A 26,446-nucleotide genomic window follows, 5' to 3' on the forward strand; every position below is an offset into this window, starting at 1 on the left:
AAAAGACCAATAATAGCCAATTACCAGGCATGCGTGTCCACTCCATTCTTCCTCGAACAATCTACTGAATTCTAATATTACCATCCCTGTTCATCAAAATGTATTCAACCCAAAAAGAACGTGTGAATGAGACTATCAGACATTTTAAATACTTTATAGGTGGAGCCAACCAGTAGTGCAGTGCTGAGAATAACATGAAGCTGAAGTAACATTCATACAGACATACAGATTCAAGAAAGGTGACAGAAATGGCTTTCCTCACACAGCTACAAAATAAAGCTTGAATGGACATTGTTGACAAAATTATAGTGTTATAGACCTTTGCACATAAAATTCAATACCCCCAATACTGGTGATAAGGTTATTTTCCCATTAGGTTATAACCCATCAGCAAATACTTTGGTCACTGTTGACTATGTGTTAAGATTGTAATGACGTATACATTATGCGAAATACAAAATGTCCTAAAACAATTTGAATAGTACTTGAGGACTAAGTAGCCTTGATTACCTATTATTCCTTGATGATTTTTAAAAGTGGATGCAACACCATTTCGATACCAGGAAAAAGTATATCTTGAAATATGATAATTCTAAACAACCTGGACAAGATGAAGATGAATTGACCGGTGAAGGTGTGATTCACATAATCCAATGCAGAATATCTTCCAATCACACCTGTTTAAAAGTAATTTAGTTTAACAAAAAGGCGTTGTTCCTTTGAGAATAATCCCATATCTATACCATTCAAAAGGCCAAATACTTGAGGCACTTTTTAAGAGTTTCAAGATCAGTCATCATTCATTTTTAGGCATCAAAACATTTTCATAATTAACAGTCCATGGGACCAATCCTCTTTAAGCATTACCCGGACCATCCAACACAGAACAAAAACAACCAAACAATAAAGCGTATCTTTCACATATTTGTTTCCTCACTTGTTGGGGCACAAGCATAGTATATTATCACAATCACACATTGGGGAAGGAGGGGGGTTTGCTGGTTTTCAGAGTTGGTGTCATCTCCCTTCCGAACAGTGAGGGCACAATCGACCCCGTCAGGCCTGTCCATCAGCAGCATGCGTCTTCGCCCCCTTCCTCGTTCGTTTCCCGATATGAGCCCCTCAAGTCCAGCCCCTCCGTTTGCGGCAAGGGGCTTCACAACTTCCTGTTGTTCCAGGTCCCATCTGGCCCGTCCCCCTTCTGCTCTGCAGGCCGCTCGAGTGGCGAGTGGGAGTCCTGGGGGGACTTGTGGGCCTGTGGGGAGCGTGGGTCCAACAACGGAGGGGGTTTGTCTGAGTGTAAGGGCCGGTAGTGCTCGGTCCCTGCTGGGGCCTGGCCGGGCCTGTGCTCGGGCATCCTTCTGAAGTCCTGAGCATGACCTCCTCCGCTCCCCTGGTGGTAGTTAGGACGGAACTCGTCCGAGCGTCTCCTTTTGGGGTCCGGGTGCCTGTAATGACAATCAAAATAAAAAAACTTACCTTTACAGATCAGACTTTTTACCATACCAGCTTTCGATTAACACAAATTCTATCCTGTGAAATTAACATGGATGGGAAAACGGTAAGTAACTCGCCTGTCGTAATAGGTGCGATGACCTCTGTGATCTCGGTCATTGTCATACTGGTCGTACGGCCTCTTCCGGGGGGAGCTGCTGCTACGGTAACTGCCAGAGCTGCGATAGGAGTCTCCATGGGGACGACGGTCGCCATAGTGATGGTCCTTGTATCGTGGCTGGTCATACGGGTGATGTCGATCCCCTTGCCAGGACTGGTTGCTGTTTCCAGGATAACTGTATTTACGTTCTCTCTGCCAGTCTCCCCTATCTGTAACGAACGGACCAACACATGCATGTTTTTAGAATGAAATCAGTGCAGCTTCATGAAACATTTGACAAAAATATCAAAAAGGTTGTATTCATCTCACCGTCATTTCCAAAGTGTCTCTTGCTGGCCTGGCTGTATGGTTCTCTGTGGTGTCCGTGCGGGCCTGGCCCAGAAGACTGGGCTATTCCTGGGTGAGACTTGGAGGACGGCTGGGTCCCCGTAGACTCTCGACTGGAGCCAGAGGTCTCGGACCTGATGGGCTTCTTCCTACCCGAGGGGTCATCCTTCTTCCTCTGGTCCTTCTAGAAAGGTCCCAGGGCATGTTAAGATCAGTCAGTACGACTCCAATGTTTAAGTCTTAAACATCTAACTGCTTTAGTACTGAGGTAATAGGAATACTAGCAGGGACAAACAGCTACTCACGTCTTCCTCGTGTGAACGCTTCTTCAGAGCCATTTTGTAAAGTTTGTGAAGTTTCCTCGCACCAAACTCCGTGAACTTGGACACAAAGATCCAGAGGTTTCTGAAGAGGACACAAGAACACACAATGGGGTTTCAAAACAGACATCGACCTCCCCTGAAAAATGACTAGTGAGCGTGGCTAGTTTCGTCCACGACTTACCGACGCCAGGTTTTGACGTCCTCCGGGTCGCTGTAGGACTTGAGGCACTCGGTGATGCGGTCTCCTATCTTCAGCAGGCATGTTCCTGTGTGCTGGAGCTGCTCCTGGACAGACAGGCCCTCGTCAGGCTTATCAAGCTGCTTTAGGGCCTTCTTAACTGGCCTCATGCGCTCCTTACACTGGGGGAAAACACAGTTTAACATGAAAATCTGTTTAACATCCTCCATTACCACATACATGAGTGAGGATGTCTGGGATGACTCAAATGAAGTTTTGTAGATAATATCATGGTAGCTGTTATTATTTTATTATGATATAATTTGTCTTGGACTTGTGGTCTCCATAATGGTTGTGTTTGAGCAGCAGAAGAGAGTGTAAATAACTGACTATGCTGAAGGTCTCCTGGTCCAGCTCCTCGTCCTCCTCTCCGATAGGAATGGGGTCGTTCCCAGCAGTGATGTGCACTGGCCCTTGGGGTTTGTTCCCTTTGGCTCCTTTAGCCTGAGAGGGTAAGAACACAAAAACAACCTTAGAGCACTACATGCAAACACCTCAAATACAATGACGCCCTGTTCAAACCCCTGTGAAAAAATCTATGATTATCTTTACATTCATCTGCAATGTCCAAAGACAAACAACAGAAACAAAAAACTGTTCCTGACAATTGTTCCAAAACAGGAAAGGTTAGTAAGTGTGAAATGGTATACGTGCACGACAACGATATGTGGCGCTCGCAACGGAAAAATACCTTATCTTTTTTGCCCTTGGGACGCTTTTTGTCTTTGTCCCCTTCTTTCTCTTTTTTTGAAGTTCCCTGTTTTTCTTTGTTCTCTTTGTTATCCTTCTTCTTCTGTCTCTTCTTTGATGGAGATTTCTCTGCTCCATCATCCTTTTAGACAAGGAAATGAACAAATAAATAAGCTGGAAGCAATTGCCGACCTTTAAATACAATTGGAATCGTGTTGCTGACGAGCTCTACATCAGTGTACTAGTATGGAATTCCACCGTCCCAAACACTCACCTTCACCTCCCCTTCCTCTGAGGGGTTGTCTGACAGACAGGGGGAGGAGATGTCATTGCCCTGCTCATCTTTAGGGGCCTTGTTCTCCTTCTTCACTCTGGGTTTTCTTTTCTTTGCTTTGGTCTAGTTGTGTGTGTGTGTGTGTGTGTGTGGGGGGGGGGGGGGGGGGAGATTAAACAGGTTAGTTAGCTTCCTTTGTGTAAGCTGTGATTCTCTCATCCTCCATTTTGCGGGTCAGCGGGTTCACGACAAGAGGTCGTTTTTCTACTCACCTCCTCTCCTGATTTAGACTGATCCTTAGTGTCCGCCTCCTTCTTCAGCAGCTTGAGGAGGTAGTCTGCCCTGGCCTGGAGCTGCTTCCCCTGGGGCTTCTTGTTCGGGTCATCAGGGAGGATCTATGAAAACAAACCGGATGTTAAACAAACACCCACTTCAACTGTCACGTTCACATATCCAGTGACGCCGTGAAAATTAACCTGTCTGTTTGTGCGTGTACCTTGTCGGCAAGTTTTATGTCGGGGTCGGTCTTGATCAGGTCCCAGTTGCCGTAGCCGTGTTCATAGATGCCCAGCAGGAGCTGCGTGTCGTCTTGTACCTCCCAGTCCACGTCGAAATGAGCCACTTTCACTCTGCAGGTCAACTGGAACCTGTGTCGAAGAAGATAGAAGAGTCAAACTTATTTTCTGCTGACATTTATGAGATTAAAAGGTTGTGTGATGCCCTATGTTATACTCCACGCTGGTGGCCAGCTTACTTGCTCCTCTCGGCGGGATTGGCCGGTACAGCTTTGTGCAGTGGCTCAAACTCCTCCTCGTGCTGGATGATGGACTTGGCGTTGACCTGCACTCCCGAGATCTTGATGTTGATCCCTCGGCGCTTCCCGGGACCTTTGGCTGAAGGAGCAAACACAGACGTTTCGATAAAAATAAACAAAAACGACGGGCGCACAAACACGGAGAGGTCAACGTTTGCACCAAGGAAAGAAGCGGACACGCACCTTCGCTGGGGTTCTCTTTGAGGTGCTCCTCGTGTTCTTGCACTGCAGTCACACAGCTGCTGTGGATAAGATCACCCAGTCTCTTCAGGTCCGCTATGGACTTGTCCACGAGCTCAGAGTCCCTGGCAACGCCCTCTAGTCTGTGAACGAAAGACACTGTTACGGTATAAACAACGGACCAACAGTCAAAGGGCTCACTTGCTGACCCGACTTAACAATGTATCGGTGGTAGCAGAGTGGTGAAGACCTTTCTAGAGGAGATCCGAACTTCTTGTACGCCTTAATGAAGCGTCGGATCTCGGCGTCGGTGAAACCTTCCACGTTGTTCTTGCGGGCTCTGGGCCGGCCCCTCTTCTTGGGCTTCTTGTCATCCTCACTGTCGTCGGTCTCGCTCTCGGAGCCCGACGAGCGGTGTTTCAGCTTGGAGCCCACGTCGCTGTCGCTGTCGTTGGCCTGCGCCTGGCAACAAGCACACGGCCATCAGACTACCTCTTTACTTAGAATGGAGACCCTTTTTGTCCATGCAGGAACCCACAAAACCTTTCGAGTTATTATGCAGGTATGAATATTCGTTCATGCACCACAAAGGATTTGGCGGAGTTCCAGAAGCTAATGATTCGTTAAGGAAACCTCTTGGGCAGTACATTAGGCACACATACACTACGCGCACAGTAGCACCACAAGGGGTAATATACCCGGAGGAGTACTCATTAAAATCCCATCAGACATCATACATGCAGAAAGCAGGAGAGGATGAGAGTGCGTAGCTCACCACCCCCACCACCAAGGGAACGTTACAAAGAGGTACCAGCACTGAAGTGTGTGTAAGAGAGAGACCAACAGAGAGAGGGAGAGAGAAACAGAGAGAGAAAATGAAAAGAAAGAAACAGAGAGAGCGAGAAAAATAAAGAAAGAGCACGAGAGAGAGAGAAACAAAGAGAGGAACCTGCATTAACGTCCCTCACCCTCTTGTTGGAGCTCCTGCTGCGGGGCAGCATGTAGATGTCCTCCATCTCCCTCTGTTTCTCCTCCTCCTCCAGCCGACGCCTCTGGTCCTCGGGGATGATGTCGTCCCAGTCCTTTACGGCCCTCCCCTCTATCTCGGGGGCGCTCTCCTCCATGTTGGAGAAGTTGGCCACCTGTTGGGAGGAGAAGAGGGCAGTGTCGTCAAGTGCAGGGTCGTAGAGCTACAGGTGTTTTCAAACCGAAGGCCTCGCTAAAGATTATACGAGCAAGCCTACCTTGAACTGAGAGAGGAGCTCATCTGTGGCACTCGATCCCTGGTCACTTTCTCGTGTTTCAGCCAATCGCAAGATCTCATCAATATCCATCTCCTGGGAGGGCAAAAACGTTGGGGTCAAATAACAATTTGCTTCTGGAAGGATTTCGTTTTCAAGTTTCGTGGGTGACCCTTTTGTAAATCTATGCAAAACCTTAAAACTTCTACTTTCTGAGTATACCTGTGGTTCAGACTCCTCTCCTTCTGCCTCTTTGAAAAGATCTCCTGCTCCAAACTTCAGGATGGCAGTCAGTTCCTCTTTGTTGAATGGGTTAGAACTGTAAAGCAGGCATCAACAATGAGTGCCTGATAGACTGTTTACCAAAGGCTCCTTCAAAAGACAGAGTATTCAGTTGGTTTACACACTTTGAATTTCCAGAGTTGTTCTCTAGAACAGTTCGACCAGTGGTGTCCATTCTTTGGATGACAAGATGATCCAAAACCATCTTCTTCTTGGCTCGCTCAATAATGTCCTCTTCCACTGTTCCCTTGGTGACCAATCGATAGATGTTCACCTGAGCAGCAAGAGGGACATTTTCAATATTCTAAACATGGAAAAGAATATCAAGAATCACGTGTCCTCCATAGTAATTGCGAGTCCAGGTTTTAGCTGTGCCCTACCTGTTTTTTCTGGCCAATTCTGTGAGCTCTGGCCTGAGCCTGCAGGTCATTCTGGGGGTTCCAGTCAGAATCAAAGATCACCACTGTGTCCGCAGATGCCAAGTTAATCCCCAAACCTCCAGCTCTAGTAGAAAGCAGGAAACAGAAGTCCTGGAAGGTAGAGGAGAAAAAAAACATCACCATCTTGAATCAACAACTCCAGACACACTTCATAAACACAGACAGCCAGTGAGACTCCTGTCAACTCCACTCTGACACAGATTTGGAGCTAGAAATTCCTACATCCAATAATGCACATTTTCCCTGCTCAGAGCTGCCGTGTACATCACATTCAATGAAATACTGTCTGGCATACCTCAGATCCTTCAGCATTAAAGTGGTCAAGGGCTTGTTTTCGGATTTCTCCCTTTATGGATCCGTCCAAGCGCTTGGGGGGGGGGGAGGGGGAGAGGAAGACAAAATGTTACATCTTGGGAGAGTTTTCCAAGCTTACACTCTTAAGGTTTCTTGTTGCACCACAGCGTTAAACATGGTGTTGTGGAATCCATGACTTTGATTACTGTCAAAGAACATTGCAACGGTTCACCCATGCTTAGACACAAGTCTGTATACTAGCTGCCCCGTTTCTCTGGGTTCCTTCCAGTTCTCATAAAAAAATTACTCGGATAAAATTAACCAGATTTGTTACAAGCCTGCTTGGTTATGTGTGCTGCAACACTGAAACCCGATCATGTAAGGTAGCACCTAAGCCAAGCTTGCCACAGCCCTGTGAGCATCCTCATTATGAACGCAGTCACTATCCACAGACAGGATATAATAGATGTAATGAGGACCAAAGAACAAGTGAAACATGGGAATGAGGCCATACAGGAGTGTTCTGAATAGCGTCTAGACTCCTCTGGGCTGGGGCTGGTGGGGGGGACGGGACGGGACACTCACCTGGAATGGGTAGCGCTTCTGGGCCAAGTACTCTGCCAGAATATCCAACATGCGCACCATCTGGGAGAAGATGAGGACACGGTTCCCTCGCTCACGGAGCCTGGTCAATAGCTTGTCCAGCAGCACCAGCTTCCCACTGCCCCTCACCAGGTTCTGTGGCACACACAGTAAGAAAGGTTGAAACAGACAACCAGCCAAACACAGGGAACCAGAGTCAATACACACATAAAAATGGCCTCAGGCGGAAGCCTATGTTTCGCTCAAACCTCTTGTCATCCATTATCGCTCGCCGCTGCCATGAGGCCTAGAGGCGTGCACCTCAAGCCATTGAGAGAGACAGTCAGTCGTACCTGCAGGTGTTCCTTCTGTGTCTCGTTCTCCCCCTCCTCCGGCTGCTTGATCAGGAAACCGTGGTTGCAGCACTTCTTCAGCTCCATGATGATGTTCAGGAACCCGGAGGAGCTGCCTCGAGTGCCTTTGGAAAGCGCTCTGTAGTTCCTGGTGAGGATCCACCTGTCAGACGCAGCAGAAGCGAGACGACAAGGAGGCAAATAGACAGAGAGGAAGCTTGCTTTAGACATGACACCAATCGTCAGCAGAGGAAGGCAGTCAGACGGAGAGCGAGATGGAGGGGTAATCTGGACAGGGTTTGGGCACGCACTTGTAGAACTGTTTCTGCTGGGCTGACATGTCCACGCGGAGGATCTGCTCCACCTTGGCAGGAAGGGACTTCTCCACATCCTTCTTGACGCGCCTCAGGAGGAAGGGCTCGAGGACCTTGTGGAGACTCTGGTAGCCGTTATCGCTCCCTTTCCCATGCTCATCGTCAAAGTCATCCCAACTTTCAAACCTGCAAACAAGAGCAGGAGAACACATGCGGTGTTGCTGTGACTTGAGGTGGCAAGCCAACGGAGATTGAGGGGAGTTGTCAGTTGAAGGGAAACGAGAGAGCCCTACTTGTCAGGCATCAGGAAGTGCAGTAGGGACCATAGCTCTTTGAGAGAGTTCTGAAGAGGAGTGCCAGTGATGAGCAGCCTGTGATTCGACCTGAAGTCCATGAGGGTCTTGTATAACAGCGAGTCATCGTTCTTCAGTCTATGGGCTTCGTCCACACCCAAAAAGGCCCAGTTGATGTTCCCCAAAACCCCCTGTAAGATAAGTCCGTTACAAATAAGACAAACTGGAAAAAAGGGCGCAACAACGTAAAATTTGAGCAATCACTTACTATAAAGTTATTGAAAAAGAACCCAGAATATTCTGATGCCTTACCTTGTCTTTCAGTAAAATTTCATACGTGGTCAAAAGTGCATTGAACTTGATTCTTTTTGTCTGGTGGTTTACCCACTCGTAGTCGCGGATCTGGTTAAGACAGAAAAATATTGAAGATGAACATTTCAGAGTCATCTTGGGAGCTCTCATAACAACTGCATGTTTGGTACGAGCGATGCTGCTTACTGATTTCCTACTCATAACATCCCCCAAATAGACCACCACGTTCATGTCAGGGGCCCAGGTTTCAAACTCCCTCTGCCAGGAGGTGAGTGTTGACAGGGGCACCACCACCAGGAAAGGCCCATAGAGCTGGTGCTGGTGGAAAAGGTAAGACAGGAAGGAGATGGTCTGGATGGTCTTTCCAAGACCCATCTCATCGGCAAGGATAACACTGTTGCACCTGCGGATCACAATTACAGATTGCTCATACTGCATATGCATGTATTTATGTAATGTATATATTTATTTATTGTTTTTTAATTTATAATACAGCACAGTTAAAGTATTGCTGATTCTCAGGTTGTTACCTGCACCAGGAATGGGCCAGCCAGTTGAGTCCATCTAACTGGTAATCTCTCAGCACCAGGTTCTCATTTCCAATGTACGTTGGTTGCTTTTTCAGTGCAACAAATCGAGGCCGTTGTTTCAACACCTGAGATCGACAATAGAGAACAACGTAGCACCACGATTAGGACACAGCACTGCATGTTGCTCTGCATCTTATGAAGGGCATTGGTCAGGTGGCGCTCTGTTTTCAGAGCTCTGTCAGCATTTCCTGCTGACCGCGTATTCACCTTGCACTCTTTGGAAGGGATTGTTTTGCTGGAGTCCCTGTTGCTGAAGTTATCTATGCAGCGCTGGAACTTCTTCTGAACCAGAGCTCCATCTTCCCAGCTGCACTCGGAGTAGGGAAGGCCCATCCACTTACACAAGTACTCAGGTTCATCAGACGACGACGCCGTCTTGTGACTGTGCGCTATTCAGGATAGAAAAAGAGAGTGTGGAGAGTGAACATGGCTTAATGTGGGGATCATACAGTACATATAGCAGTGGTAAGCGCACCTCCAACTTTCTGGATTGGACCAACTTACACGGAAAATCAATGGACCCTGGCATCTTCCCTGTTTTAGTTGCTGTTCAGAAGAAAAAACTAAATTAAAATGTTGCACATAAATATTTTTATATCAAATAATAAACATTTGATATTTTAATATATATGATACCATTTCCTGTTAAAACTATTTAGACACTTCTGGCAATTGAAAATACGCTTTCACAAACTTTTTACAGTGTTCTTACCAATGATTCGTTCCACAATTTGGAACTGCTTATTCAAGTCTGTGGTCAGTTCCATCTGGCAGTTGTAATATTCAATATCCTCTGGAGATGCTTTTCTAAACCTATAGAACATTACATGTGTCACCGGGTTTCAAACGGAGTACCAAAATACTTCAACAAAACGACTTATCGGCACCGGTCTCAGTTCCTCACCATGCCTTCAACTCATCATTCTTCCTTTTGAAGTTCTCCAGTTTTTTGGAACCCTTGACCTTCTGCTGAGTAAGAGAGTCAATGCTCTCCCAGGTGTTGTGAATGTAGGACCAGCCTTTCCATTTGATGAGGTAGTGGGTCTCACCCTCGTCTTTCTCTGGGTCAAAGTCTGCCCCAGGGTCCCCGTTGGCCTCCACAGCATACTGAGTAGTGGAAGCACCAGTCACTAACAGAAAAACAAACATATGCAATAGGAAGATGAGGGCATTTCTTATACGTTCCATAAGCTCTCTGTCTAGTAGACTTGTACTCTTAGTCTTTATTTTTTTAAGTGAGTAGTGATAAGATGCAATGTAGAGATTCACTACCTCCTTTCTTGCCGATCCTGATGTCCATGACCTTTTCTATGGTCTCACTGTCGTCATCTTGCTGCTCCTCAGCTACGTCCCCTACCATCTCTATCAGGTCATCAGAGTCCGTCTCAAAATCATTTTGATCCTCCTTATAACTGCAACACAAAACCAGCATGTGACAAGGGAGAATTAGCAAGAGATGAGGGCGCCTCAGTCCGAAAAGTTTGAAGCGGTTTACAAAAGCTATTTGGTTCCTTGTGAAACCAAAAACCTGCGTTATTATCAATGCAAAATGTGACGGTGAGAAATTAAATGATTTCCCTCAGTTAACTACAACATGGGGTCTGGGAAGCACCAGCATGTGTCACACCCGTGTCACACCTGACTTTTGCTGCCACTCTACGACGGGTTTGTCTCTTTGGGGTGTCATCTTCATCGTCGTCGTCGTCATCATCATCGTCATCTTCCTCGATGGATGACTCCTGTTTCCTGGTTTTCCTTCCTTTTTGAAGCTGCTGCTTCTTCACGGGGGTTGATTTAGTCTGAGGCCTGTAAAATATCAAAACACAAGGACAAGCACTTTCTATTAGGCAGGCTCCTTCAGTGTCTGTTTTTAAATCCAAACTTATAATGCACTGATATGCACTAGCGTTTCCCACTACCTCTTGAGTTGTAATGTTACTTATTTTACTGTCATTGACTGTTTGTATTTTGTTTTTACTATATATTTTTTGGTGTCTTTGTGCTTTTGTTTGGCACCTCGGTCAGCCTTGTTGTGTTAAAAGTGTGCTTTGTAAATAAAATGTACTTACTTACAAGCAGGCCACCATCACACTTAAAAAAACAACTGGAAAAGTTTCGTGCAATTGTCAATTCCCATCATTAAACTAAATTTCAGAAAGTTTATTTGAAAGTGCTTTGGTTGTGGTACTGATATTGCTGAGGATCCCCAAAGTAATCTAATACTCACTAAATTCTTCTCACTTTTTACTCAAATGTAAGAAATACTCTACATTTGGCAACGTCTCATTATGAAAACATTACAGTATGGTTGAGAATCCTAAACAGGTCATTCACATTTGCTCCCCGAAGCCAAAACACAGTGAAATTAAGACGACTGATCACACAATGAGAATGAAGTGAGTTGAGACAGACTAGACGAGCCATCTGAAGGCCAGCCTTCGCTACAGTCTTACCTTCTAGCAGGAAGACGTCTGGATCTAACTTTTTTTTCTTCTTGCTCACTGTCTGCACTGCTGGCATCCTCATCCTCCTCTTCATCATTTGAGTCATCATCTTTCCAGGTATTTCTTAACACAGAAATACCAACAGTTCACCCTCAAGGCCAATCATTGGACTAAAGTATAAAATTGGAGTCCATCTATTATGCCGAATTACATCATAACAGGCTTACTAATCACACTACCAAGTGTCACCACTAAAGTTCTCCGAGCTGCCTCAGTCTAGCCGGCTGAAACTCCCACTAATTTCAATTTGGAGTACAGACACCCAAATTTGAATGAACACAATGATAGGGAGCACTTACAAACACAGCACTGCACAGAACAATTATTGTGGAACATGAGTGAATGATGGGATCTGAATGGTCAGACTATTATGGAAAAGCACTCGGATCCAGAGAGCACTATAATATTTAGTGAGCAAGGAACTACGTGTTCAAAGTCGAACAACTAAAATATCATATAAAACCTCATTTCAAATATATGCCATTTTGTTTGAAGGAGTGCCAATACAGCAGCAAATATGTTGCCAGACTAGAAGCAATGTCAAATAAGATGGATTTAAGTGCTTGTAATACTCCCAAAGGAACAACAAAAATGAAACTGAATAACCATGCAAAAGATGTTGTCTTACACATTGCTGCAGTCTCAATACTTACTCTTTCTTTTTCGGACGTGGTCCTTTTCGTTTGGGACTTCCACCTTCAGACTCACTGCTGCCCTAAAATGTGCATATATTTGATTAAATCTCAACTAAATGGTTATTGGAAGATTCTCTATATTGTAGGGAAATATACACCGATCAGCCATGACATTATGAGCACTGACAGGTGAAGTGAATACCACGTATTGTCTTGCTATCATGGCACATGTCAGTGGGTGGGATATAATAGGCATTAAAGTTCACATTTTGTACTCAAAGTTAATGTGCAAGCGTGCAAGGGAAAATGGGCAAGCGTAAGGATTTGCGCAACTTTGACAAGGGCCAAATTGTGATGGCAAGACGACTAGGTCAGAGCATCTCCAAAACTGCAGCTTTTGTGGGGTGTTCCCAGTCTGCAGTGGCCGATACCCATCAAAAGCAATCCAAGGAAGGAAAAGCGGTGAACCAGCAACAGGGTCATGGGCAAGACTCACTGATGCGCATGGGGAGCAAAGGCTGGCCCATGTGGTACAATCCAACAAACGAGCTATTGTAGCTCAAAATAGTTGAAAAAGTGAAGGCTGGTTATGAAAGAAAGGTGTCAGAACACAGTGCATCGCAGTTTGTTGCATATGGGTTGTCCATGCTGACCCCGTCCACTGCCCCACCTCGCAACTTACAGGATTTAAAGGATCTGCTGCTAATATCTTGGTGCCAGATACCGCAGTACACCTTCAGAGGTCTAGTGGAGTCCATGCCTCAACAGGTCAAGGCTATTTTGGTAGCATAAGGGGGACCTACACAATATTAGGAAGGTGGTCATAATGTTATGGCTGATCAGTGTACTATGACATATTTCCATTTACTCCATGTCTCTTTGGTTTACAAATGTTTTGCATCTTCTTCAATAAGAGGGTCAGGGTTAAGCAGCTAACACCCATGCAGACTTATCCTGACATAGTTAAAGTGGATTTAAGATTCTGGAACGTATGGTGCCAAATGGTTATGAAAAACTGATTGTTACAATCGTTGCTTACACATCAAAACCACTAGATGGTGCAACTTTATAATTGATCAATATTTGAAACTGCAGTCTTTGCTGCACTACCAGATTCTCTTATTTTATTGTCAGTCCAAGAACAATTATTATGTTACTGTGGCTCCAATTTTGGTACATTGTGTAGCTTGTGTTGTGAGTATGCCGATATGCAATCTTGGGAATTCTGAAATGGTATATTTGAATATCAACTCTATGATCGGTGTTAACGTCTGTTGATTTCCATAGAAGTCCCATCATGGACCTCTTACCCCAGCTCCGATATTGAGACGGGCAGGTTCTTGTCTGCTGCGACTTGAGCGCCTGACTCCGTAGACATCGGGATGTTCTTCCCACATCTGTAATCAGAACGTAACGTCACCAAACGGAACCACACTTCATAATTACTAATATTCTAAATGTACACAGAAATACTGTAAAACGATCATAACTGCATAACTGGCCATGTGATTTAGACTACAAGTGCCTAGATGGCCTGCAACCTATGGAAATACGATTAATTCCAGGAAAGCAGTGGCCAATAATTAACTGGTTGGTAAGCCAGAAGTGACTTCTTCACCTTCTTTACATCTGCTAGACTGTCCTTCTTTCTAACTGGCTTGTCCTTCACATCAGTGGAATGTTGCTGGGACTTGGACCCTGTAGATTCACTCTCGGACTCCGAGTGGCTCTCAGATTCTGAGGAACTGTTGGAAGCAGAGTGGTGCAACGTTCTCCTCAGGCTGCCACGCTCACTCTCCGAGTGACTGCCTGATTCCGACCCTGAGTGGTTGGATTCTTCTGAAGCCGAGTGGCTACAGTATAAAAAAAAATGGTGCAGTAATTCAGACTTTCCCCTTTGATAGAGCTGGATAATGTTGATTATGCATTTCAAATAAAAACAAAAAAAGAACAAACCAAAGCTCTTAATTTTATATTCAGGAACATTCGATGGACAATTAATGTATTCCTTAAGTGTACAGATTTGTGATATTTACAGTAAATTTGACAGCAATACTGAACCATTCTTATGTTAATGACAACACTTTATGACAGCCCCACACATACTGAGGGGCTACAGACAGGAAAAGCATTAAAGAATCAACAAAAGAATCAACAGACTGAATAATAAAAACATGAAGGATTGTGTCATTGTAGTTTAGGAATAATTCGCCCCATTGAGTGTGATACAAATATATATAATATATATATATCTCAAACATGACAACTTAAAACATTGCATTTGCAACATTTATTGCATTTTCTCTCAAAACAATGTCAGAAAAGAATTGGCAGTCGAGTAGTTGACTGATCCGATCTGGCTGTGAACAAATACAGTACCCATAACAGACACTGGAGGGTGCACACCACCTGGCATTTCAAAATAGATCCCATAAGGGACTGCCATATTGGTTAAAATTGACACACACTACTCCCTATAGCATCTCATTAGCTATTTAAGCAATTTCAATGCATCTGTAATGATAAGTGTATCTTTTGATTACGTCGTTTACACTCTCTAGCATAAATAAGACGAGCGTGAATCTTTTAAAGGAGACTACGGATCATTTTAAATTTAACAATGATAGTTGTACATGATACAAGCCTAAATCTTATTTAACAGTGATATCAGCACCAGTTTCAAACCAAAATAAATAAATGTGTTTGCCATTTACGTTATCCAGACAGACTTGTCGGACTTGTCTGCCTGTCGGAGATTGAGAATGCAGCTCCTGCTGACCAAGTACGAAACCATCTCCTTCCTGAGTGAGGTCACAAATGGGAGGGACAAAAACCTAAACTCAATTACTATAGGCTTGTGGGTTGCTAGGTGGAACGTTAGCCTATCCCAGCTCAATGTACAAGCTTCTGACCTTTGAACCAACTTCCTGTTCCATCTTCCTGTAGTTCTGAGCACTTTCTAGCAGAAAGTCATACTAGCTATGCAGCACAATACAAGGGCCATTTTGGGTTTTTCTAAGTGACTTTCAGTACAATCTGTAAAATAGTGGCCTACATTGTTGAACCACTTCCTCTCATGCTATTCAACTACTATGTGACTCTATAGTGATCACAAACAAAGGGCAAACAGTGATACAGGACCTAATTTAGTGGTGCAGGACTTTCAGAATTGTGATAGGTTACTAAAATGGCTGCCATCTGCCCAGTCGAAGCACCCAGTCACAGCACCAATTCAGCACAAATGACCTTTCAACATGCACTACATATAGAAATCAAGACTGAGGGCAGAGTGAAAATGTGACAATGCTGGTATGGGTTTGTGGCTTGTAACTCTGTAATCAGCTGCCGTGAACAGTCACGAACAAAACTGTAGACTTGAATGCCTAAATTGTCATTTTACAGATTAAACATTTGCACTTACCATTTTTTAATTTACAATCTGTTGATAATTGTCTGACTGTGCTGAAAAACAATGGCTCTTGGGTCACAATGTATTGTACTTTCTCTTAATGTGGCACCCAAATAATCTGATCACATGAGTATGAGGTCATAATAATAATTTAATCTTTATTGATAAAAATACATTTGTTATTTCTGTTTTCACATTGAAAAAGTAGTTAATATTCTAAGTTTTAAGTCTAAAAAAACCAAAAATATGCCAACCACTGCCAAGCACTTGTAGGAATGCTATGAAAACTGAGAAATTGCCCCATCACAATTCACACTATGTGTTGTCAGAAAGTGGGAAAAGGAGAATCAAAAGATTGTGAGATAATGTTTTAGAACTTCATAGTAAGAATTGCTGACTTAACTCCAAACAAAGTATATATAACTGAAAGGTGTAGGCAAGACATGTTATAAGTAGCCTAATGAGGAAAATATGCTGTCTATATCAACATACACAATGTTACTGTTAAACTTTGACAGTTTGCCACTTTGCCTCTTGGCAAGAAAATCCCTATGTAATTTCTGGGTTTTTAATGAATGATGTATCATATTTAAGTCTCCAAGCAACAAAGTCAATGTAATGGTCGTAAGTATATAGCCTAGTTATAATTAAACCTACAGGTTTTTAACAGATTACAAGTCTCAAAACACATTGTGAAATACTTCACCCCCTATCCTAATCAAATACAATTCTACCTATAGCCTAGGTAACAAATCAGGAAATTTGACTTACATAGTTAATATGAATAAGGATCAGAGGTTATGTCACCAAAATGCATCTGTAAACCTTTCTTTACTCTAAATTAAGGTATAAATGCGTCTTCCTAACTGTCCTTAGAAATGCATAATGTTTTATAAATGAAAATCTTTATCTTAACAGTAAAATAAAGATGAATTATGAAGCATGTTTAAAGCCCATGTATCAATTGGAAATGCCCTCATAACACATTGACAATCAATACTATTTTTTTTTGTCTGGCACCACATGTTTCTGATGATGAATGAAAATGAAAGTGGTATATCAAATGTTCCACAATAAAGTCAACATACTATGGTAAAATGGTGCAATGCAGCTGACTAATAACATGTACTTGTACTTGACAAGGTCATATAGTACATGGTAGCAAAAAACAAAACAATTGTGATTGTGCATTTGAAAAGGCAGGCCATGAAGATCAACTCTTGTCATAACGATTGACAATGTACATTACATGGGCCTGAGAGATCAGTGTTAACTGTCAGAAATGCAGGGAAAATAAGGGTGTGGCTATTAAACACAACCAAGGTCATTGATATGAAACTGGTAAAAAATAATGTCATGTGTGTCCACAGGTGATCAACCAAGCTTGAAAATGTAAACAATCAAAACAATGTCAAAAAGGTTAAATATATTGAATCATACCTTGATGCATTGCTTTTAGTCGAACCTTCATCCTCTTGCTTTTTATTCTTGTTCTTCATCATTATTTATCTTGAAACTTTGAATTGGTGACCTTATGTCCTGGTATTCACTATAGAAAGTTAGAACAGGGATGAAGTCCCAAAAGCTTGTTTTTTTTCAGAGTGTAGTAAAAGCATTGACGTTGCGACATAGGGATTGGTAGATGCATTGTCTAGAATATATTATTTGAGACTTTTCAAATAAAAATAATGATAAACAAATGGCATGTCATGATTTGATTCGGTTAAAATCCAGTGATCCAGTGTTTCAATGATACCCACGTAACAAGCCACATGCATTAATTCTAACTGCGTCATCAGACAAAGAACTATGAAAACGTGATATAAAATTATAAATCACTTGAAAACAGCAGTAGTAAAATGTAAACATACCTATTCCATGTACAGTAAGGTATGATGCGATATTAGATTCACCTCCGCTATATTACTTATGTAATAATTGTGAAAATATAACAAAATAAGGTTGAGCAAAAACGAAAAACTACTTTAAACAAATAGGAACAAATATGTAGTTGTTATTTAAAAAGACAGTTAATTCTACTACAGTGCGAGAGAGACGGTAAGGCTTGGGCTCCTCACGGAGCACACTATAAATGGAGGCGCGCCATGGCTGCCAACCCAGGGTAGAGAAAACAACGACTCGCGCATACGCTGAGCAAAGACGTCCTTACACGACACAATAAAGCACTAAATGGCGTAGAAATATGCTCTAACTGATTAAAACATGAATCGTTAACCTTTTTCGAATATTAATGTCAAAATAGCCCCCCTCCTGAGGGATTTCAGTGAAGAGAAAAAGCTTGACAAAAGCCCAATGAACAGCTCCACTTCCCAAGGCTCATCCGCCATCTAGAGCTCCTTCCTAGCTCTGAAAAGCTTTGCCTTTGATTGACGTTATTTCCATTTACCCCACACTCAGGTGATGCTGTATAGTCCCTCCCCCCTATATTTTGTATTAAAAAGGCTCTCTTAAATCATGATGAATTTAAATGTATTTGTTTACTTTTTAGCTATTGAACATGGCTGTACGTGGAGTTATATCCACTCATGCTAAAAAGTCTTAGAATTGTATAATTGTACACTTTACTTTAGATCTAGACATCATTTCCTGTTCAGACAGGAACTAGTTCTATAGAAGCCATTTTGAAGTGACTTTGGCCCACTACAAACACAGCAATAAAAATATTTTGTCATCATTAAATACCTATTACAAATATAGTGGTAGAAAATAAAGTTGATTAATTAACGTCCGCAACTGAACCAGTGCTTAACTTCCACACAGATGTTTTATTTGTATTTATTTTTAAGTTATCCAGTCAAGAGCATTATTATGTGTAGGAAGCTTTTGGATATCGGCACTTTGGGCACCCGACCCTAAGGCTACGTCAACGGAAATACACATCTTGGAGGTCTTACAATGGAGGTTACTGCTAAACAACACCAACCAGAAATAGTTGATCCTTAAACTGAGAAACGTATCCAACAAAAACTCTTTTAGCTAGCTTACTGGCTTCCATCCCATTTTAGCCATAAAAGAATCATTGTTTTAGGGAAGCACCTAAACCCTAAAAGCTTTCTGATGTGGTTTGATTAGCCCTCTAGGGGGTGGCAGAAAGAGTCCTCACATAAGATAGGAAGGTAACATGAAATACATTCTTAAATAGAAAAATGCAAAAAATCCTTCATCAAGACTAAATTGCTGGATAAACTTCATGAGTAAAAAAAGTTTTTTGCTTAACGCCGATAAAATTTCGAGTTCCTGCATACGAAAATATGAACAAAATCAGAAAAGTTAAATGTATGTGCATTTTATTCAACATTCTAATTGAAAATGTACAGATAATTGAATTTGTATTTACAATTTTGATGCATTCAAGAAACGAGGAACATAGGTGTCAAAAATATTTTTCTAATGACCACAAGATTCCAACAAGGGGGATAGGTTTCCCCCAAGTGTAAAGCCACTTGTTGATCCTGATTTTTTAAAAGAGCTTTAAAAAAAAAAGGGAACTCCAAAATACGATAAAACTGAAAATCTTAGCCGCCATCTTCATCTCAACGTGTGTAGTCTCTGCGTCCATTGTGTCCATTTCAATGGGGTCTTAATGGAATCAAAAACAAAGGAAATTCAGTTGAACACCTAAGTTACATTCAGTTAATACAGTGTTTGAAATTCCATAAATTCAAAATTGCATGCATACAATTTAATATCTAAATAACTATGCTTATATACCGAGTAGCATAATGACAAGTTAGTCAATAAATAAAATTTCAGATGGCTTTAATATCTTAATACATAACAAACCATGAAAAAAATATCTTCTGTCAAAGCATTGACCATTCATGCTTAAGGACTGAATGCGTTCAGCATTGTTTATTCAAATAATTCACCATAAGATCAACTGGGCAACATTTATACTTTTATATTTGAAATATTGATGTTTTATGAAATACAATGAATCACTAACTTTTTAAATGGTGGATGGTATGAATTTATAGTATGAAGTATTTGTCCAACTTTATTTTCAAGCTACTCAATAATACCTTAACTGGCCACAAGGGGGCTCACTGAAACCAAAGTTTATGCTAGCCAGAGCCAAACTGAGGGTAACAAAAACATACCCTTTCATGCATTTCTTAAGTAATGCAGCTTGATTTTTACCTTGATGGAGGCACAAATATTTGTAACACCATTTATAACACCAAAACTATCTTTATAAAGCATAATGGAAAACTGCATGAACTTGTGATTGGCAAAACCAGCAAACAAGATTCCTATTGAGAAAGTACACAGACTAAACTATAACATCCAATAATACTTGGCCATCCTTAAACTTTCTCATAAAAACGGGAATTGACCAAGAAAACTCAACTAATTACAAATTGTTTACATTTCTGTTGAGAATGGATATGATACCCTTGATTGAATTCAACTGGAGTCCGTAGAACATCCAATCCATGCCCTGTTTCTCTGAGCCAAAGAAGGATGATTTGAAATTGTTTTTGTGATCCTCAACTTTTAAAAAGTGGTTAAGTAAAGGTTAGGTAAAATCTAAAAAATAATTGGCTCCAGTAGAAGCAGATTGGTTTTCAAATTGACCGTTGGTAAGGTATGGGAAGGTATTTCATTACCTTCTCAAGACACTCATATCAAGAAAACACTGCACATTACAGGTCCTGCTTAGTCTTCAATATGTTCAGTATTTGAGGTAGGCAAAATGAACATGTTGGTTGATTGGTTCTTGCAACAAAATCTAAAACAGAAAGCGCCTTTAGTTGCTGTGGATCTACCATTGCCAGAAAATAGTTCTGGATTGCTATGATGCTCCACACGTCAGTGTCACTACCACCCTGTCCTAGAATGCTTGGTAATAAGCATTACTATCTATCAAACACATTGTAAAAAATACCAACTAATGCAACAACATGTTATGAAACATTCTATAATCTAAGCTGATAATAATTACTGAGACTTACAGAGACGTCTTCTAGTTTCAATCGAGATGACAACAAGAAGTAAGTCCTCATGATTCTGTGTGGGATAAGACAAAAAATATGAAAAAGGGAAAAGGTTTGAGTGTTTCTGAAGCACTTGGTAGATTTTTTAAATATCAAATTAAGAAATGATCTTTTTGGATACATATGTTTAAGATATGGAAATAAAACATTTGACCATTCTGGACATCTGTTGTGTAATATCAGATTCATCTTTAGATGCGTGAGTTCTCAATATTTCCGACGGTCCCCACAGCGCAAGTTATTTTTCCGAAACGGCAGCTAGCTAGCTTTAGTTCGCTTTCGGGCTAACTAAACTGGCATAATACTCGTAGCAATGCCACTACCATGCTAGTGTTACTTGTTAGCTTTCTCATTTGTACATTTTGAAGTACTTAAGCGTTCGTCGCATCGTTTTTGTCAAATTTGAAAATATTCAATTAGAATTTTCGAATAACATATGCGCGTTACGCATGTTATTGGGACCCGCATTTGAACGATCACATGTGTGATGCTACTCCTTAACGGGTTAATAAGGTGAGCTAGCATCACCAGACAAATTCACTAATGTGAATGAGTGTGGAAGCCCTCAGTTCTTTTTTTCACTTTCCATGGGGCATTACCAATGGGCGCAGACCAAAATGCCTCTGGACGCAATTGGCTATATAACCAATCAGGGCAACAAAATGTTAGCTTGGTTATTTGGGAAAGCAGCGCTACTCTGTACAATCATCTTATTGAACCCACCCCTTATCAGATAAACAGTTGTGATTGGCCCAACGAGATTCTGGTTGAAGGGAAATTTGTTTGAATAAAGGGTGACCAGACCAACCTGCCAGAGTAAATAAAACATAACCCAGGGCTTGAAAATTCTCTCGAAATGGTCGCATATGCTCCCGAAATTGTATCTGTGCAATTGACAAAATATATTTTCTAGCATTTGTGCAAGTGCAAATAATCATTATGGTGCGACCTGTTTTAATTTCTTTACCAGACGCTCGCTAAATAGCCTACCGCACAGTATGTGACTGCTGTGAGCTATCTACAGAGACTAACGTTCTATCCAACATTACATAACTTTAATGCAGATTTTAGATGGGTTCAAATTTGCCATCAATCACTTCTTGTCACCACGCTCCGTTGTCATGTGACTGGAGCTCATGCTCAAAATTTGAAGAGCGGGAAAGACAATATAAAAATCTTTAGTGGGGGCTCCTAACTTGTTGGCAGCACCAGTGCTACCAAGTAAAAACATTTTAATAAGCCCTGTGACCTGGCAGATTGTCTGATCCCAAAGATAAAGGGAGGCACTAACATTGGGACATCAGAAAGACATTCTATCTCCTGTAGAAAAGACTTACATTGGCAAAATTAGCTACCTTTTAGGGGCGTTAAGGGTACTGTAAATGATTTGGATTGTACAAACATTTTAAGGACTTGTATACAATGCAGTTACCATTAGCATTACATTTAAGAGTTGCATTTTAAATTAACTTGTTGTATATAATATTCCTGGTCTTTATCTTGTTTTAAAAACAGACAAAGACATTATATATTTAGTTGAAAAGGCGTATTTTATTACAACCCATACACAATTCCAATTCACTTCATAAGTATTGCACATCGAATGGTTAGGATAAAAACGTAGACCATTTCAAAATTTTTGGGAAAGTAATTTCACGCAAATCGAAATGTAACAGTGGAAACGGAGAACATCAACGTTAAGGGGGTAGAGACTAATGGGGTGGACACTGAGGGGGTGGAGACTAACAGTGCGTGTCCACTGCAGCGACGCGATGCGAGCGACAACATGTTTTCCATTCATTTTGTATGGAGCCAGGCGAATCGCTTGTGTGGTGCATTGTGGGTAGCGACGCGACAGAGTTGAGATTTTCTCAACTTTATGCAAATGAGGAGCGATTTTTGCTAGCGATGGCCAATCGGAGTGTTTTCTTGTTTCCCGTAAAGTAGCAACCATGGTAAACATTTCTAGTTTTCTAGGTTCCAAGGTGGAGGAGAAACTAATCGTTTGTGTGGCCGCTTACCCAGTCCTGTACGATACATAGCTGTATTCGTACAGAGATGTTAATTTAAAAAAAAGATGCATGGCGCAAGGTTTGCAGAAGTTGTGGGTGCTTGTACTTTCAAATTCAGTTTAGTCACATTACGTAACTTCGTTCTGTGGTAAAGAGCTAGAGCTAGCTAGCCCGGCTGAAACTCCCTATCGTATCGACAGATTAGCAGAGACTGAGGAATATAGTAAAACGTTTTTTTACACATGTCAACGGGTATGTCTATTAAACAGTTGAATACAAGTTGTATTTTGATCGATGTTGCAACTACGTAAACCCAGGTATGCACACTTGGCCATGACAACTACAACAGTGACTTTAGAGAACTACATTCTACATTAATATGTTTGAAACGCCCCCGAGCGTGGTGAACTGTGGGAAGGCGAGCGATTCGCGTCGCTGCAGTGGACACGCACTGTAAGGCAAATCCTCTATTGTTTGGATCCTGGTCCTAAAAAGCCTGGCTGACTGACAAGATTTTAGAAAAATGTTTGATGGATTTCCAGAAACTAAAATGTCCAAAACAGTGTAAGGCTTTCTAAAAACTTGATACCACCATTCATTTGCCAGTATTCATGTAGCAGTCTGCATGATAATGCTTAATTAGGGTTCCAATAACAGTGACCACGCAATCCACTATTGTAGTTGTCTCCATTTTGAGGAACTGAAGAAACCTTCAATACCAGACTACAATATTAAAATTTCCGACCTTTGAAATGTATATGTACAAATAACCTCTACCACAGATGTTTTATTTAAAGTTAATTTAATTTAAATCATAATGCACTAAGTGCTTGCAGCAAGAATTAGGGATTTAGTCAAGTTTATAAAGTGAAATTAACTAAAAAAAATTAAGGAACAGTACCAGGGCCAAACACCAGTTGAAGTAAGATTTTGTTTCAACAAGATCTACAAATCTATAAATAGTATGAATTAATAATACCATACCATTCAATACCATTCATAGTCCAGTGATATATAATTTTTTCAAATATAGATATGAGGGACAATGTTAATACTTGTTAAATTTAGGTTAACGTGAAGATATATACTTACAAGTCTTGGTCACAGCAATTCTTCAAGTCTTCAATCTGGCCAACGGTAGAACTGACAAACCTTCAAAAGTTAGGAAGAAAACACACCAAAAAATAAAAGGGGAGAACAGCACAACCTACTGGTGAACCTTATATAACGGTAAATACAAACTCAAAACGCAAATTTAGCTATCACAACTTGTTTACACATTGACTTACCATTCCACAGGCTGATCATTTTTATTCTTTTACGTGTTTCTTCAACCAGTAGCGGTTCCTAAAACAAAAATAAATATGGTTATTATGTTGTCTGAGTCTAGCAAAATCCTTACCAACCAATGAAAATGACCTTAACAGCCTGAGTTAGTCATTTTTTATTATTTATGTAACCCATTTCAGTATCAGGCTACATCACATTCTTGTTTTTTGAAATTATTTTAAATATAAATTAGAAGGTGTACTACTCTTAAATGTTAATATCAACATTCCTGCATCTAGACTTATCTGAAACAGTTTTAAAACAGTAAACTCCTACACTAAACTAGTTTTCAATACATATTTCATGTAGATATTTCAATAAGATATTGACTGTGACCTTGGCATTAGAAAATACTAAGAAAATCACATGTATTGCTAGATAAATTACTTCACTTTCAAAGTAACATTCGCGATGTAAGTAAACATTTTACTTGAGATAGACTTCTAAACTGAAATAATAACCCAAAGAAATTTAAATTATTATTTAAGTGACTTTATTTCCATCAGTACCACAAAGAGTTAACAGCCAACACCCTGTTTTACATTCTAAATATATTTATACTCCAGAAATTAATTTTAATCTTGATTATCGATATAATGTGTATAAACTTTACATGGTCCAAATACTAAATCTACTCTTATATATATATCTTTTTTATTTCCTCTATAAATATATATTTATATCTATATAGCCTACCATAGTATTAAAATCTCAAAACAGGTTTACCTGCATTTGACCAGGGCATGGCTTCAAAGTTTTTTAACTTCGGTTTACAACTATTTTATTCAATGTATTAAGGAGATTGATTCTAATAAAAAACATTTAGAAGAAAAAAAAATCTGAATTCGTAGTAAACTTAAATTATTCGACATCTTACCACAGCCACATCACATTCTAATCAGTATTACACTTTAGAATGTACGTCTTTCAAGTGATTTCTATATATTTTATACTTCAGACCTCTTAGATCCAGACAAGGGCGTTTGCCCTTTCAAGGACAAAGCAAATTTTAACTGCGTAGGTTGGAAAACTCGTAAGTATTCCCACAAATGTGTGTCCTTTGAATGTAAACTTTACTCTCTTTAAACACAACGATATCCTCGAAGCATATTGTGAATTACAAATGCAAGATGATATGCCGTGAACAAAAAATATGTTTTATAATTCTTGGCTGAGGAACCATCATGGCCATTTTGACTACAGGGCTGTGAATCGTCGTTCTTTCCTCCATATTGGCTTATCCTTTCAACTCGTTTACAAGCATTTAAAGTAAGTTATCAATTTAATTCTTACCCATTTCCAGGAAAGGTGTTACCCCTTCTCATCTACACGGTCGGGTGCCGTATTTCTGGACATTTCTGGTTGTTTTTGTAGGATCTTCTCCCTGACAGCTGTGTACCCCATCTCCGTCTCCTTCTCAGTGCTGTCCTCTTCTGTGTGTCTTTCCCTCTAGCTTTGCGCTGTAATACTCAGCTTTGCCCCCTCCTCTCTCTCCCTCTCAACGTATCCGCACTCAGAAACAAATGAAACGCACTTGCACCCTAGGCAACACAGCCTTTTGTTTATTCCCTTTAACGCACGGTATTTATTTGATTATTTCCTTTTCACCAAATGTTACAAGCCAAACGTGTAGGCTACTGCTCATCAACGAATCGCTACACGATGGAAAACAACTCATCTTAAGACAATAATTAACTACAGTGTTGCTTTATCAGTCAACTAGTTGAGATGACCGACATCATTGAACATATTTTTACACAATGTTTGTTGTGCCAAGCCTATGCTATTTAATCAAAATAATAGCCCTGATACAAAAGCATAGGTCGGCAGCTGGGATCGAATTAGTTGCATACGTCAATAATAACACAATATCCTAGTCGCTGACGTGTTCTCCAGACACAGTAACAAGACGGGGACCTCCATTTTGAAAATATAACTGCTACTCCACCCCCATCATGAACCAATGAAATGCAAGCTGGAACCGCTCTTGCCTTACGACAGTGGAAGATTTCTTTAAAAAGACTCCCTGTCTGGCAACAAAACTGTAATGCCGAAATGAAACATTGGGAAAAATGCAGATTCCCTCGAGATTCCTACGATCTCTGAGGAAATCGTATTGAATGAAATCATCACGGTTGTGCTTTAGGCTAAGTTATTTATTACTTAGAATTGAGTTGGCACTGTGTCCAATGTATATCCAAAATAGGACAAAATAACCCGAACATCAAAGAACAGCGCGAGGAAGATTTGTTGTGACAGTTAAGACAGAAATACTTGAGGTGATGTGGGACATCAGGTAAAGTGGGACAGCTATGCATTTTGATGATTTGTAATGTATAAAACCGACCTCCAATCCCAAAAAGATGATGACTCGTAA

At 41.1% G+C, this 26,446-nt stretch overlaps 1 protein-coding gene across 5 annotated transcripts; it reads right to left on the reverse strand.

Annotated features, from left to right (window-relative positions):
* Positions 1 to 138: 138 nt before the first annotated feature.
* On the reverse strand, positions 139 to 26,446 carry chd2 (chromodomain helicase DNA binding protein 2). 5 transcript variants are annotated; one of them, XM_047033936.1, is made up of 43 exons: positions 25,363 to 26,446; positions 24,030 to 24,087; positions 23,833 to 23,892; positions 20,687 to 20,741; positions 20,342 to 20,463; positions 17,582 to 19,310; positions 17,151 to 17,259; positions 13,920 to 14,154; positions 13,612 to 13,698; positions 12,320 to 12,381; positions 11,616 to 11,729; positions 10,801 to 10,968; positions 10,435 to 10,574; positions 10,067 to 10,292; positions 9,875 to 9,975; positions 9,667 to 9,708; positions 9,370 to 9,551; positions 9,103 to 9,227; positions 8,759 to 8,975; positions 8,573 to 8,662; positions 8,261 to 8,451; positions 7,965 to 8,153; positions 7,654 to 7,816; positions 7,304 to 7,456; positions 6,720 to 6,791; positions 6,365 to 6,514; positions 6,110 to 6,258; positions 5,925 to 6,021; positions 5,706 to 5,798; positions 5,430 to 5,603; positions 4,712 to 4,923; positions 4,465 to 4,604; positions 4,222 to 4,360; positions 3,964 to 4,114; positions 3,740 to 3,862; positions 3,468 to 3,590; positions 3,195 to 3,335; positions 2,834 to 2,947; positions 2,447 to 2,625; positions 2,248 to 2,347; positions 1,925 to 2,126; positions 1,575 to 1,824; positions 139 to 1,448 (listed from the first exon to the last, which is right to left on the reverse strand). In XM_047033936.1, the coding sequence occupies exons 7-43, from the start codon at positions 17,210 to 17,212 to the stop codon at positions 1,157 to 1,159; spliced, it is 5,448 nt and encodes a 1,815-aa protein (XP_046889892.1). In that variant the 5' UTR covers positions 17,213 to 17,259; positions 17,582 to 19,310; positions 20,342 to 20,463; positions 20,687 to 20,741; positions 23,833 to 23,892; positions 24,030 to 24,087; positions 25,363 to 26,446; the 3' UTR covers positions 139 to 1,156. The 5 variants fall into 5 exon arrangements, with proteins under 5 accessions (XP_046889892.1, XP_046889894.1, XP_046889891.1 ...); XM_047033938.1 differs by lacking the exon at positions 20,342 to 20,463 and having other exon boundaries at positions 17,582 to 17,636; positions 17,947 to 19,310; positions 25,363 to 26,093; XM_047033935.1 differs by having other exon boundaries at positions 20,342 to 20,741; positions 25,363 to 26,429.

The sequence above is a fragment of the Hypomesus transpacificus genome, chromosome 14 (assembly GCF_021917145.1).
Source record: "Hypomesus transpacificus isolate Combined female chromosome 14, fHypTra1, whole genome shotgun sequence".
NCBI classification, from domain to species: domain Eukaryota; kingdom Metazoa; phylum Chordata; class Actinopteri; order Osmeriformes; family Osmeridae; genus Hypomesus; species Hypomesus transpacificus.

Bases quoted from the DNA above. Each gene is read 5' to 3' on its own strand.
- chd2 (XM_047033936.1), bottom strand. From the start codon at position 17,212: ATGATGAAGAACAAGAATAAAAAGCAAGAGGATGAAGGTTCGACTAAA. The intron at 10,969-11,615 runs GTAAGACTGTAG...GATATTTTACAG, and splicing joins AGACGTCTTCCTGCTAGAAG to GCCTCAGACTAAATCAACCC. The intron at 4,115-4,221 runs GTAAGCTGGCCA...TCTTCGACACAG, and splicing joins AATCCCGCCGAGAGGAGCAA to GTTCCAGTTGACCTGCAGAG.